This window comes from Gopherus evgoodei, chromosome 14 (genome assembly GCF_007399415.2).
Source record: "Gopherus evgoodei ecotype Sinaloan lineage chromosome 14, rGopEvg1_v1.p, whole genome shotgun sequence".
Classification (NCBI taxonomy): Eukaryota; Metazoa; Chordata; order Testudines; family Testudinidae; genus Gopherus; species Gopherus evgoodei.
Window position 1 is genome coordinate 19,692,581 of NC_044335.1, and position 13,733 is coordinate 19,706,313.

The 13,733-nt window shown below is 47.5% G+C and overlaps 1 protein-coding gene across 1 annotated transcript in view; it reads left to right on the forward strand.

Annotated features, from left to right (window-relative positions):
- Positions 1-7,461: 7,461 nt before the first annotated feature.
- The window catches only part of SLC13A3 (solute carrier family 13 member 3), a 39,679-nt gene continuing 33,407 nt past the window's right edge, over positions 7,462-13,733 (forward strand). Inside the window, exon 1 of the mRNA XM_030533629.1 lies at positions 7,462-7,575. Within this exon, the coding sequence (XP_030389489.1) occupies positions 7,465-7,575 (111 nt within the window). The 5' untranslated portion in view covers positions 7,462-7,464. The remainder of the gene's footprint in view (positions 7,576-13,733) is intronic.

The following is a 13,733-nucleotide window of genomic DNA, read 5'->3' on the forward strand; positions in this document are numbered from 1 at the left end:
AGGCATCAGCAAAATTAATAATCATAACAAACAACTCTGAAAGAAGGTAAACGTGTCCCCATAGAAGAGCTACCATATGAAATGATTTTTCTATGTTTTATAAAAAATAAAATAAAATCAAAAATATATTTTATATTTTTAGATATCCTAACAAACATCATGAACAGGCTGTAGCAGACAGAAGCAATACAATATCTATTAAGAAAAAAATGTTAACTTAATGCAGTTTTGATCACGCAATTATCTAGGATTGCAGTGGATATCTGGGAATGCATCTGATCTCGTAGTGCATCTTGGTCCCTAGGAGTACAATTGTGTTTTTTCCACATGTATTTCTTTGTTAAAAAGTATATGTGTTGGGGGGTGGGAGGGAAAAGGGGCTCCTTTGCCCTCTCCCCAGGTCCGGTGACCTAGTTCCAATCATCCTTAATAGTTTTTGGTTAGTTATGTGGTGTATCTAGGATATTTTCAGAATTCTTCTGTAATATCATAATTTGAAGGATTGCAGTTTATTATCAATTGTTTGAATGTCCATGTTGGATTTTACTTTTAGTTAGTTAAATAAAAGAATCCTCTCCTTGCCTTTTATGCTTTTTTTTTTTTTTTTTTTTTTTTTTGCTGTTTGATAAAGAGGAAAAGAACTATCCTGCCTGTGCTGATCGGGAATTTATTTTGCAGGGGTATTTGAGGTCAGGTGTGAAAAGCCAGTCATTTGGAGTTATAATTCTGGTGTGGGCAATTTCTGTACTTCCTCTGTGATCTGTTTATAAAGCATCCTTTTCTAACAGGCTTAGCCTTTGCTTGGATTAATGTATTTGGGACACATTCACTTGCAAGTTTTTGCTTGCTCAGCATCAGTGTGCAAAGTGGGGAAATAGCTTTAGTTTTGCTAAGATTAGAATGACACAAGGAAGAATATTCCAGAGGGCCTGGACCAAAACTCTTGAGCTTAGGACCTGCAAACTTTGAGAAAGTTTGGAACTGACTGTTGTCCTTTGGCTTGGGTCTGCTGTGATTAGCTCTTACCTTTACATTGGTTTCCTCCTAGCAGTGTAGAGAACTTGTCAACAGTCTTTAAAAAAGCCCTGTGTTATTGAGTGGAGTTGGAAAAGCTGTTGTCATTTTTGGCTTCTCCGTAATGTGCAGTTGTGTTTGAGTTCTGTGTACGGAGAAGAAATATGATACTGGATTCCAGATTGAGCATTGGAACAAATATTTAAGCACATGGGTTTTCATTGTTTTTTTAGCACATCAACACCTTTTCCCCCTTTGCATTTGAGATGTATTTAATGTAGTTGCTGGGATCAGTACAAGGGTACCTGGCTGAAATTCTCTGGCTTGTGTTCTGCAGGAGGTCAGACAAGACAATCTAGTTGTCCCTTCTGGCCTTAAAAATCTAAGATTTTATTTTGAAATGCATGTCCTGCTAACCCCCTCCTGTAACAAATGGCATGAAACAAGTGGCTCTGCAATGTGGAAGATCTTGAGGAGAGAAGATGCCTGTGTCCCTTTTCTGAGAATTGAGATGGAAAAGAAGTAGGGTCACCTCGCTTTACTGTCTTGGTGTAATGCCATTGTTAGCAGCAGAGTTGCACTAGTGTAAAATTGGAATAACACAGTGGTCCCCTGGAAAACAAAACAGAAACCAACACAAATAAGCACATACCCACTTCAGGCAAATAGCAGCAAATTTTAGATTTGGGTGCATTCAGGCAATCACTGTTTTCTGTTGTTGCTTGATTTGCAATAGAGTTGCATTCAAGTCTTGTTAGATAGGATACTCATGGACCTCAAGCTAAAAAGAGTTGGGTTAGTACTGCTAGGAAATCCCAGGAAGTAATAATGGTGAACCAACTGATATCAGTGCTGGATGAAAGAATTTTGGGGTCCTGTGCAAATTGGGGTGCCCCCACCTCAAATTTGGCTCAGCTGCCCCTTCCCCGTTATCATGTCAGGGCAGCTGGACCAAACCTGAGCGGCTCTACAACCTTGCTCTAGCTTTGCTCCAGCTGCTGCCAGCCCTGCAGAGCATGAACAGGGGTTGCACAGCACCCCAGCCCACCCCCTACTCCACCCAGGCCCCCAAATGCCCCTCCCACATATACCCCCATTGCCCTCCATCTGCCCCCACTTATCCTGACATCCCCAACACATCCCAGCAGCCCTGACATACATCCTGCTCACCTCAGCCCCACTGACAGAGCCCCCAACATGCCCCACTCACCTCAACATCCCAGCCCCACAACCTCACCACCCTTCAAAATCCTCCATTCCCCCCCACAACTCACCCCACAACCTCCCAACATCTCCCCAGTTCCCCTAACACTCCCCACCAACCCTTAGTTCACCAGCTGCTAAGGTCCCTGACTCTCACCCACCACCCTTTGAACCTTCCTGCCCACTCACTGGCACCCCCCACCGCATCCTCTGGCTTCAGTGTTTTGCTCCAGTCCTGGGCGAGTGCGGCTCCTTACGATCCCGGCTGTGGCTCTGGTTGCTCCCCTCACCCACCCTGCACTCACACAGCAAGGACCAAATCTGAGTGGGTGGCATTGCCAGGTCATAACACCACTCATTCAAATTTGGCCTGGGGTAGGGACAGCCAGGCTAAATTTGAGTTAGGGGCATTGTAATCTCATGTGTCTGGTCGCAGCACCACTCAGGTTTGGCCTGTCGTCACAATGCTACCAACCCAAACCTGGTGGTCTGGGGTGCTCCTGAGATGGGTGTAGAGCTCTGTCTCCACGGTAAGGAAAAGACCAAAATCATATCAACACCATACAGCATCTTCAGCGGGTTGGCACCCTTGTTACTTAGTACTCTGCCACTGCCTCAGCATGGTGCTACGGCGTGCTGTGCTGCAGAGCGTGCTGGAGTTACTTGTTCCTGAACCAATGCCTCTGCAAGGTGCTTGCTCTTTCGCTGGATATGCCATCTTTTGGATAAGATGTGCCAATTGTAGTCATTAAAGAGTCCCACAAGAGTAGGGGTATTAACTGTGGTATCCTGGACAAATTCCAACTTTATTACACTTGCCCCTAGAATTTCTCCTATAAATATGATGGCAGAGTGTTGCTGGTGCAGCATGTCTGCTGCATTTCCATCCCAGAAGCATCTGCTTTTCAGTGGTGGGCTAACTGATCCCCAGACACACACGGTCCAGTTTTCATGCTTGCCACCTAAGTGAGGGCACTAGCTGTGCATTCGGGTGCTCAGATTGAAAACTGGGTGCCCAAGTTTGAAAGGTGGGCTCCCCATCTACAAATTGCTTTGGAGTCTGTTGAAGCTGAAGATGCTGTATGGTGTTGATATGATTTTGGTCTTTTCCTTACCATGGAGATAGAGCTCTACACTTGATACCAATTAGGATTCAGACGACTGTAGTCCCAGATATGTTTGTATGGGGTTTGGGATAGGGTTTTTTCAGTGGAGATCATTCAGCTCTGGAATAAATTGGCCCCTGTGATCTGGAGAAACCCAGATGTGCTGGTCCTCAAAGCATGTTGCAAGAAATGTCTATTCTCCTAGGCTTTTTCTTAGGGAGGAGTGACTAGGGCTGCATGGAGATGGCAGAAAGATGGGCTTGTGTTGCTGGGAAGGGAATTCAGTGATTGTTATATGTTGACAGCCAGTCAGTTTTTACTTTATGTGTATTTTTGAACTGCCTTATACAAGCAGCTGGAGTGTTAGGCACATTTTATACATTAAATAAATAGACAAAAGTTAATAAATATTAATTAACCAAGTAATCTTAATGAAACAGTGACACTACTCATTTGAACAATGTCTGGCCCACCCCATAGGCTGGGTTGATTTGTTTGCAGGTCACTGTATCCCTTTATCAGCTGATTAAGGGTAACTCGCTAATGAAGTCGTCAATTGGTTTCTTTAATCCTTTGTTACTGCGAAAGGAGATCAATCAACATGATGTGTGTGGCTCTCTTCCATCTTCTTTCCTTTGTCTATGCTCTTCTTAATCTCAGTGCCTTCTAGTGGAGAAGGGAACATGTACAGTGAAAAGCTTGACCTCCCTCAGCCCCCCCAGCCTGCCCATTCCATTTGTTTTATGTGAGTCAGGTTTGACCTGCATTCCACTGTGAGAAGGGTTCTATCTTCTAGTTATTGATAAGAGTCTTTGAGTTACCTTGTTACTGGAGAAGTCATCTTTGGAAACATTCCCTTTCCACTGCCAGCTATTTCACAGCAGTGCTGGCTAGTGTCTGAGTTCTGGGGACAATGCTAAAGATTTGGAACTGTTGCTTGGAGCTGTTGCTGAGTTGTATTCTGTGCATTCTGCAACCCAGAACGTAGAACTTTTCAGCTTTGGCCTATGTCTGTGTCTGAACAATATCTAAACAGAATATGCTCTAAATTATGGAGGAAGATGTAACAGGTAGGAGGGGGGAGAGGGCGAAGTGGGAGAGCACAAAGAAAGCAAGAATCTAAGCTAAGCAGATCTGGAGCATTACCATCTGCTATTGGACCATATCCTGACATCCTTTCTCAGGCAACACGCCACTGATCTCAGTGAGAACTTTGCCTAGATATTCACTTCTGGATTGTAATCCTATCGATCAGTGGTTCTCAACCCTTTTCACACTGGGACCTTTATTCCATCTAGCTGGGGATCTCCTCCTGTTTGGCATTCATGACCCTAGGAATGGCTAGCCAACTACAAAAGCAGTTTCTCCTCCCTTGGTGTTCACACCTCAACTGCTAGCAGAGGACCTTACCCTCCCTGATTGAACTAACCTCGTTATCCCCAGACTGATTCTTGCCTGCATATTTATACCTGCCTCTGGAAATTTCCATTAAATGCGTCTGACAAAGCGGGTATTCACCCACAAAAGCTTATGCTCTAATAAATCTGTTAGTGTTAAAGGTGCCATGGGACGCTCTGTTGCTTTTTACAGATCCAGACTAACACAGCTACTCCTCTGATACTTGAACCTAGGTCTGGAATTTTATTCCATAGATATCTGGATTGAAATGTGAATTTAATTCATGGGGCCAAATTTTCAAAGCATAGTGCAATGACTCCACCTATAGCAATACAACCCATACCTATCACATCTGCCACCAATTAGAGTTTTTGCAGATGTGCTGTGAAATGCAGCCCTTTTCCTCTCCCTCCTCCATTTTGTAAACATCGCAAACTGAGGAGCCCTGGATTTTTTATTCTCTTTACCCCTCCCCCGTCCTCTCCCACTTTTTTCTTAAAAAAACTGTCAACATGAACTGCAAAAACCTAATTCTAAGCTCTTCACAGCAGAGAATGCATTTACTTGTGCAGTTAGGCCTTGATCCCGACTGAAGTCTCTCTTGGTGTTACTGTAATATAAATGTTAAATAATAATGAAGGTTACACAGTTAATGTTTCTGATGGAACCTTAACTTTATATTTTCTGCCTTGTGTAGCTTTAACAGTGCAAAATTTAAAGTTACAAGACATTTTTTTGAACTGATTTCTATACTGGACCTTTGCTTTAGATTTCTTAGTCTGGCAAAACCTATTTTTTAAAAATAAAGGTCTTATTTCCCAATGCCTTCTTCCTTGCACCTGTGTAAGCAGGTGAGATCTCCCAAATCAGAATATTCTACTCCCACCTATGGGAATCCTCATCATTTTTGCAAAAGTGTAAATGATGATATAAGGTGCAAGGTGATGGAGAATCAAGACCAGACTAAACTATCACAAAATGAAAATGTGCCCCTTGGAGTCTAGGGCAAGATGTGTATTCACTACTTCACGGACTCATTCTCACAGTGGGCCTTGCGATTCACTGTAAAAGGCACATTTGGGGGAGAAGCTGCCATTACTGTCCTTCTAAAGATGACCAACTGCAGTACCACAAAGACTGTCAGTGTTTCTTTGTGTTAGATACCCAAGGATAACATAACATACACTGCTTGTGCTCACTGAGCACTAGGGCCAGCCCAGAATCATCCCTGGGGTAACTACTGGCTTCAGTAGTGTTGAACAAGGGGTAAATTTGCTGCAAGGACAACATGCTTCTAAAATGACTGAAAGGAAACACTGGCTCAGGGGCTGCCAGCTTCTCTGCAGCGTTTAAATGACTCGGCTTTGAGCTCATATTACTATTATTATTTATTATTATTAAACTCTGAACTTCTTAACTTGGTTGTTGCATATAACATCCCCCCCCCCCCAAATACAGCAACTGTCTCTATTTCTCTTCACTTACTCCAATGCAGAATAACTTTGGACTACCAGCTCCACATTGTGAAACAAGCTAAGCCGCAGCAGAAAGGCAGGACCAGGCCACACATAATCATGGCTAGTGTAATACATGTGAAGCAACTGGAGATAGTTTACAGCTGGATTCACTTTGAGTAGCTGTGTCCTAGATGCAATCAGGTGCTTTTCTGTGATGATGATTAGAAGAGAAGGCTCTGGTGTTTGATAACTGAGAAAACTCTTCACGACAGCTACCAGTTCGCTGTAGAAAAGGAGATGGTGTCACCAGTGATTAATACTGAGCATTCTTTACCCCCGTGGCACTCAGGGAGCCTAATTCATACCCAGAACACATGCAGTCAATGGTACCTCTGTGCTTTTGACTCCATGCAGCACATTCTCATGTGACTTACCATCTGCTGGGTGGTGACCATGAATGGTGGAAAGCCGGGATGATGGCAGTAAGCAGAGTCATTCTAGCAGGATCAAGAGAGGGGGGTTGCACTTCCCTGACATTGAAGCCAAAGGGAGTGAGTGATGAGCAGCAGTGAGTCCCATGAGAGTGAGCAGCAGAAAGGACAGCACTTCCCGCAGAAGGGTCAAGGATAGGGAGAGCTGGGATGCCCAGAATCTCTGCTAGCAGGACAGCTGTTCTTCTGCCAATTTAGGGAGCACTCCTAGGGTGTGCCAGCAAACAGTGGGTGCTGGCTGTGGGACCTGCAAGGGATGGGTAGTGCTCCAAGGATGCTGAGGGATGGCTTCTAAGAATACTGGCTGCAAAACCACTCTTCCTTGCCCCAAGCCCTGGGGCAGTTACGGATTTCTAAGGTGCCCATCATGGTGGTATCTAGCCAGACTGGACAAGATCGCTCAACCTAGTTGGCCAGAGTTCACCGCTCACCAACTCCGTGGCTGGGGGGTTGAGGTTGCTTTGCACATCATGCGCCCCTCACCTCGGGGAAGGGAAGCAGGTCTCTGTACCGAACAGGCAGGTGTCTGCCGGGGCACTCCCGCCGGCCTTTGGATTCCGGCTCCCGGGACAGCGAGGGGGTGGGTGCGTGGGGCCGGATGCGGGACAGGGGTGTGGTGAGGAATGAGGAGCGGGGTTGTCATGCGGGGGGGGAGGGGGAGGCCAGCAGCAGTGGCCCCGTGCTCAGTGCCGCCCCCAGGTACGAGCCCTCCCTCCCCCTCTCCGAGTAACTCTCCTCCCCCCTGGATAAAGCGGCGGCCCCTGCGCCCGGCCGCAGTCGGGTGTCTGTCGGGCTATGGCAGCCATCAGAGCCCTAGTGAAGAAAGTGTGGAGTATCCACCGGTTCCTGGTGTTACTCTGCACCCCTCTGGTGCTGCTGCCCATCATCATCAGCCTGCCCCCCAAGGTAACCGCTTCCCTTGCACCTCCCCACGCTGATCCCCCCGCCTGCAGCCCCACAGGGGACCCCTCCCGCTTGCCCCCAGGGAATCCCGATTCCCCTGCTTCTCCAAGAGACACCTCCAAACCTGGCCCCCTAGCAGCCCCCCTCCCATCATCCCAGGGACCCTCCCCCGCCGTGGCCTCTGCCCCCAAGGGAGCCCCTGTCCTGCCCGCCACGCTCCCTCCCCAGGTCCCTTCTGGCTCCTTTCCCAGGGCGAGCCACCTTCCTTCCTACCTGCCCCCTGCCACTCCCCTCTGCCCTGCCCGCGCTGGTCCAGGTGCATCCTCCCTGGAGCGCCCCAGCTGGAACCGATCCGCCACCCAGCGCCTCGTCTGCCCCGGAGCCTCCCCCGGGTCAGAGCTGTGTCTCGGTCCCTGCGGAGCAGGCTGCCTCGGTGCCTTTGGATGCAGCAGGGACAGCAGCAAGCGAGTTGGTGTCCAACTCTTAGAACTTTCCGCCGCGTCTCTCGGCGCCAAGCGTTGGCTTCAGAGCCGCATTTCGCTGGCACCGGGCGCCCGGCAGCTGGGACACACGTGCGATGTGCGCTCCTGCGCTCCTTCCCCCGCTCTCCGCCAGGCCAAGGCTCCGCAGAGAGGCTGCGCCCATGCCCGGCTCCAAGTGCCCCTCTCCGGCCCGTCAGCACTCGCCGCACGCTGACACCCCTGCCCTGGTACATGAGCTTGTTTTCCAGACCCTTTCCTGTCAAGACACTGGGGACATTGGGGCTGGCTTCTATGCTCGTCTGAATCCCCTTCCCGGACAGCCTGCCCTCCCTGCTGGCTGCCTGGGGAGAGCTTTCGCTCACCCACGAGAAGAAGACAAGGGAATCTGCAGCACTGTGCCCTGAAAGAGCATTTCAAGTCAGGAGACCTCATGAACCTCCCCACCTGATCCTCATGTTTGCTTGGCAAGGCCATAAATACCTGATGCAAACGGGTGCCTCCAGCTCCATAGAGCGCAAAATGGCATTGGATTCCGGAGCTTGGGAAAACTGCCCTGCACAGGACCCCCTGCACGGATGGGGCCCCGCATCCCACAAGGGGAAAGAGAGAAGGCAGGGGGAATTAGATCAATGGCCCATAGCCCCAGAGCACACTCTGGGTCAGATTCCACAGCATGGCTTTATGCCCCTGGTACTGTGAGCAGAGTCTGGCCTGAGGGTGAAAATAACGTGTTCTACCTGCATTTATAGCATGGATAAGGCTTAGCCTATGGCTGTGAGCTGCACTGGCTGCTTAGCCATTTCCCTGTGTGGTTTTATCCCTACCTGGTTTGGGCCCTGGCTACTCTGGCTCTCTTCCCCTGCTGTGCTACCAGGGTTGTGGATGGTGTAGTTTCTGGAGCTAGATTCTCCCTGGATTTAACTGCTAGGAGTTCCCAGTGGAGCATTTTCTGAGAAGCAGTCTCTGTGGGTATACTGTAAGTCCATCGTTTTTTACTCTTGGGCACTTGGGGTGGAAGTGAGTTCAGGGGAAGGGTCTGTGCTTAGTTTAACTCTGTTGGAGTGATGGAGAAATGTTGCTTTGTTGTAGGGTGCAGATACAGTGATTTTAATTGTGATGTGTAGTTATATATTTGTGGAAGTGCCTTGAGCTTTGTGTGTGTGTGTGTGTGTGTGTGTGTGTGCACGTGTGGGAGAAGCGATAGCTCCAAACAAACCACTCCATCCCAGGGTGGTGGGAATATTGACTAATGCAGAACTAAGCAAGAAGCGTCTCAGAATTGGCTACAATTAAGTGGAACATGCTAAGATCTGGCACTAAAAAGTATGTGATTCTACTCTTTCAACCTTCCTAGGACACCTAGCGCTTATAGAGTGCTTTGCATCAGTAGATCTCAAAGGGAAACTTAGGTACAGAGGGACTAAGTGACATGCCCAAGGTTACCCAGCAGGCCAGTGGCAGAGCTATTAACCCCGAGTTCCAGAGTCCCAGCATAGTGTTCTGTCTACTAGGCACACTGCCTCCCCAACTGTAAGGAAATCCCACTATAAGGAAATCACAAGATCTACATCCAAGAACAGTTTTCTCAGGACAGACAAAAGTTGCAGGTTTGGTGTCAGCATTGTGGTTGGAGTCTCAATAAAATGATGCATGGACCACAATATGCCCAGTGAGTATTACATGGTTTAAATGCCTTGTTATCATTTTCTCGTATGAGCAAAGTTGTAAAATATGGCATTTTGCAGGTGTGGGACATGCTTGTAAACAGGCAACCTTTGTTATCATGACTGAAGAAGCTTCTTGAGTGAAATATTTAGATTTTTCTGTACAAGCTATTTGCAGTTTAGGATATGGGCTTGGGGACTGTGTTAGAGAGCAGAGCAGGTGTTGTGTCTTTACAGTGAATGCTGAAAATCTTCTTGGGGAAATACAGGATTTTTACAGCTTTCTCTCCAACAAAGTTTGGCTAGATGTCTAGAATGACTAGTATTTCCTCTCAGGAGACTTGGGGTATTTCACCCCAACGATTGGGAGGTGTTTTGCCATTGATTTAAACGGGGCCAGGATTTCACCCTTGAATTCACATTGCGATTCAGATCCACTTGAAAATGAATTTGTTCCTATCAGCAAAAATTGGGCATAGTTCAGCATGTTTGGCAGTCTCTGTTCAAGAGAAGCTCTGGACTGGAACAGCCATGGCTTAGGTATGGCTTCCAAAGTCACAACGTGAATCCCTGAAATAAAAAAGAAAGAAAGAAGAAGAATTAACATTGTTTTAGCTGATGTCACCACACAGTAGCAGAGAGAATTCCTTTATGGAATTAAAATCCATAGTTTCCATTTTGCATAACTGCTTTTTGGATGATGTTTTACTAAGTGCATACGAAATCTTTTGATCATTTCAAAGGGCAGAAATAGGATTACATAACAAGTATCTAATTCCTTCCTTCTGCAGACTTGTAAATAGCTCATTGTGTTAGTTTGTGCATTCATTTTCTGTAGCTGAACAAGTGGCTTTAACGCTTTTAATGGTTTCCCTTTTGAAACTGACAGTGATGTAGGTCCAGGCATATAGTCTGTGGTAGAAAACGCATGAGGTGTACTAAATGCAGACTCTTGTCTTGGGGTATGTCTACACTACAAACCTAGGCCTACTTACAGCCACCACAGTAATTACTGCACTACTGTCTACACTATGTATGTCTACACTACTCTCCTTAGCTTGGTAGTGTGTGTCCTCATCAGGAACGCTTCCACCGACCTAAGATGGACAGTGTGGGGAGCTGAGTGCCTGGTCTCTCAGCTGTATGCCAGGAGCCTGGCTGCCCCACAGGCTCCTGGGGTCCTGGCGGGCTGCCTCCCATTCTGCTCCCCCACAGGGAGCAGGGGAAGTTGCCCAGGGCTTCTTGCCTGCCCCTTCCCTGCCAGAAGCAGGGAGGAGGTCACCCTGGCTTCTCGCTTTGGCTCCCAGCTGGGATAGGAGCCTGAAGTCCCCTGGGCTTCTCACCTTGGCTCCCAGCTGGGAGCAGAGTCCAGCTGCCGGGTTGTCCAAGGGAGTGCGGCTTTCCTGTCAATTTTGCGGCTTCTGCAAGACAGGACAGTCAATGTAAAGGACACGGTGTCTACACAGACATTGCATCACCCTAACTACACCGACATAAGCCTTATGCCTCTCCTGGAGGTGGAGTTATGATGTCAGTGTAATAGGACACTGACATCGATGGGAGAAAAGCTGTAGTGTAGGCACTGACTGACATATTAGGTCAAAATAAGCTGCCTTATGTCGACCTAACTTTGTAGTGTAGACCAGCCTTTGGAAGCCCAGACTCAGGGTTTCTAATATACTGATAGCACACTCCTCATGTGCAAGTCCATACAAGTCAGCATGATTAGCACTTTTTTGCTCCAGAAAGACCCAGTGATGGAAAAGTGGAGGGGATTGAAACTCAGAACTGGGCATTATGTGCAGGGGGTGCTACAGATCAGCGTTTCGGTGCATTGTGGGCCATTGTGTGGAGAGCTGAGGCCTGGAATAGCAGGAGCTGCTGCAGGTCAGGTTAGAGAGGTGTTGGCAGAGTTGCATGTGGGAAACTTTCACCATCTCTGACTGAGCTATGTTAGCAATTAGTCTTTAATTTTCATGAGCTTTAAATTCATTCACAATTTAAAAAAATTGCTGCTTCACTGCCATTACTATCTGTATTACTTTAAAGTCAAATCCCCAATGTCAGTGCGGTGACTATAAATAAGAGCAGAATTTGGCCCTGCATGTTTAAAACAAATCCGAGCAGCAGTTTCACTATCTGAACCGTCCTTCTTAAGTTTAGAGTATGGATGAGCCTACAGCTGGGAGTGACTCTTGCAGAGTGTCATTTGTTCACGTTCCAGGTAAAACTTCTGGTTTCAAAAAATAAATTGACACCTTTTTTTTAAGCAAGCAAAGAAGCGTACTTAGGTATTCATGTGGGATTAAATTCTAACGTCTGGAACTGTGTTTAACCTGTCCTGCCACAGCCTGAGCAGCAGGTGGCTGCTGGGAAATGAAGGGCACAGGTTACATATATAACTATGTTCACCAGGAGGGTTGAACAGGCAGTCTCAGCAGGTGAGGGGAGCCCATGCGGTGGGATACCAGATGGCATAGTGGCTTGTAAAAGGAACATGTGCTAGCTGTGGAACATATACCATTAACCGCCTGGCTGAAGTTAAATGACTGACTTAGATCAGACAGCTGCTAGAAACCTCATTGATTTGTGGGTTTCTTAAATCAGTTTCTTATGAGCCAGGCCCTCAGGGAAGATAGTAAATGTAGATCTGGTGCAAGTCCATGCATTGGTTTAATATATAATCTATCTGTTGGCATAGTAGCTAAACCCTGATAAATATATATGATGAACACTCTGGGCCAGTACCTCAGCCACCCCGTTCTGGAAGCTTTGAGCAGCATAAAGCAGTTGGAAAGGTGCCCTAAGGCACGCCCTGATTGTAGAGGAATCCCTTGGTAATGAGAAGCCACAGTAGCTAGCTCTATGCTACCCATTCCCCACATCCCTGGGCAGGAGGGAGCATGACAGAGTTGTGAGGGGGTGGGGGGCAGCGAGCACTGTGCTCTGGTGAGCTATGCCAATGTAATTGCCTCGAGGGGGGTATTAAAAGCAAGTGGAAGTTAGAGCTGGTGGGTGTTGGTTCAGCTGTGCATTGTAGTGTTCAGTGGTCACTCGGTGCTTGATGTGCTTAGAAGAGTTCTGCTTTATTCTGTGTCCTGTTCCAGCTGGCTAAGCAGCTTCACAGCACCCCTCACAGACTCTCTGCCTTGGAAGCTCAGCACTTAAAGGCCCAGATCCTAATGTCACAGGTGGCCCCCACATCCAGCCCTACCTTATGGATTGGAACCACACCAGTTCTGCTGCCAAAGGGCCCTCCACAGCCATGAAAGAGGGGCTAGATTTTGGCCATAACACAATGCACTTCTTAATGTCTTTCAAAGGGGACTGGAGATGTGGGGCCTAACATACAGCACTTAAACAGAACCATTATCTTAGGTGTCAGTTTGGCCTAAGCACTATGAGTGCCCAGTAGGGGCGGGGCCTGGGAGCTGGGATGAGGTTATTCAAGGTCTTCAGGGCTTTTTAATTTGATTCAGTAAAAGCTCCACTGGAATCATGAAGACCGGTTAACGTAAATGACTGAGCCAGCTTGTTTGGCTTCCCAGGGGATCCATTTCCATTCACAAGGGGTTGTGGGTCAAAGGGCAATGATTCACCTGGACTTGCACTGGAACTAAAGAAACTACAAACTTAACATGAGGAAAATCCTAAGTGGGCCCAGGCTCCCTAAAAAGATTTGAACCCCTCAGTGAACTTTCCAATGGACTTGATCCAAGTGTGCACTCAGGTGACATTCAGCTGGCTAGGAGTTTCCTTGTGAACACTGCCGCAGAGTGTTTCCCGATTTTTGATTGTTTGGAGTGTCGGAGGATTGAAAGTTCACCTGTCAAGTTGGGGCCCTTCCATTGCTGTTTATCCCCCACCCCTCCATTCACACCAAGGGGACGCTGTTAAAAGATTTCACCATTAGCCCCCGGCAGGGCAGCAATAGCTCCGGTTCTAAGCAGAGATACCACGTAAAGACGGCTGTGCGAGTACATACATTGACAGATGGACTGCAGGATCCTGGCGG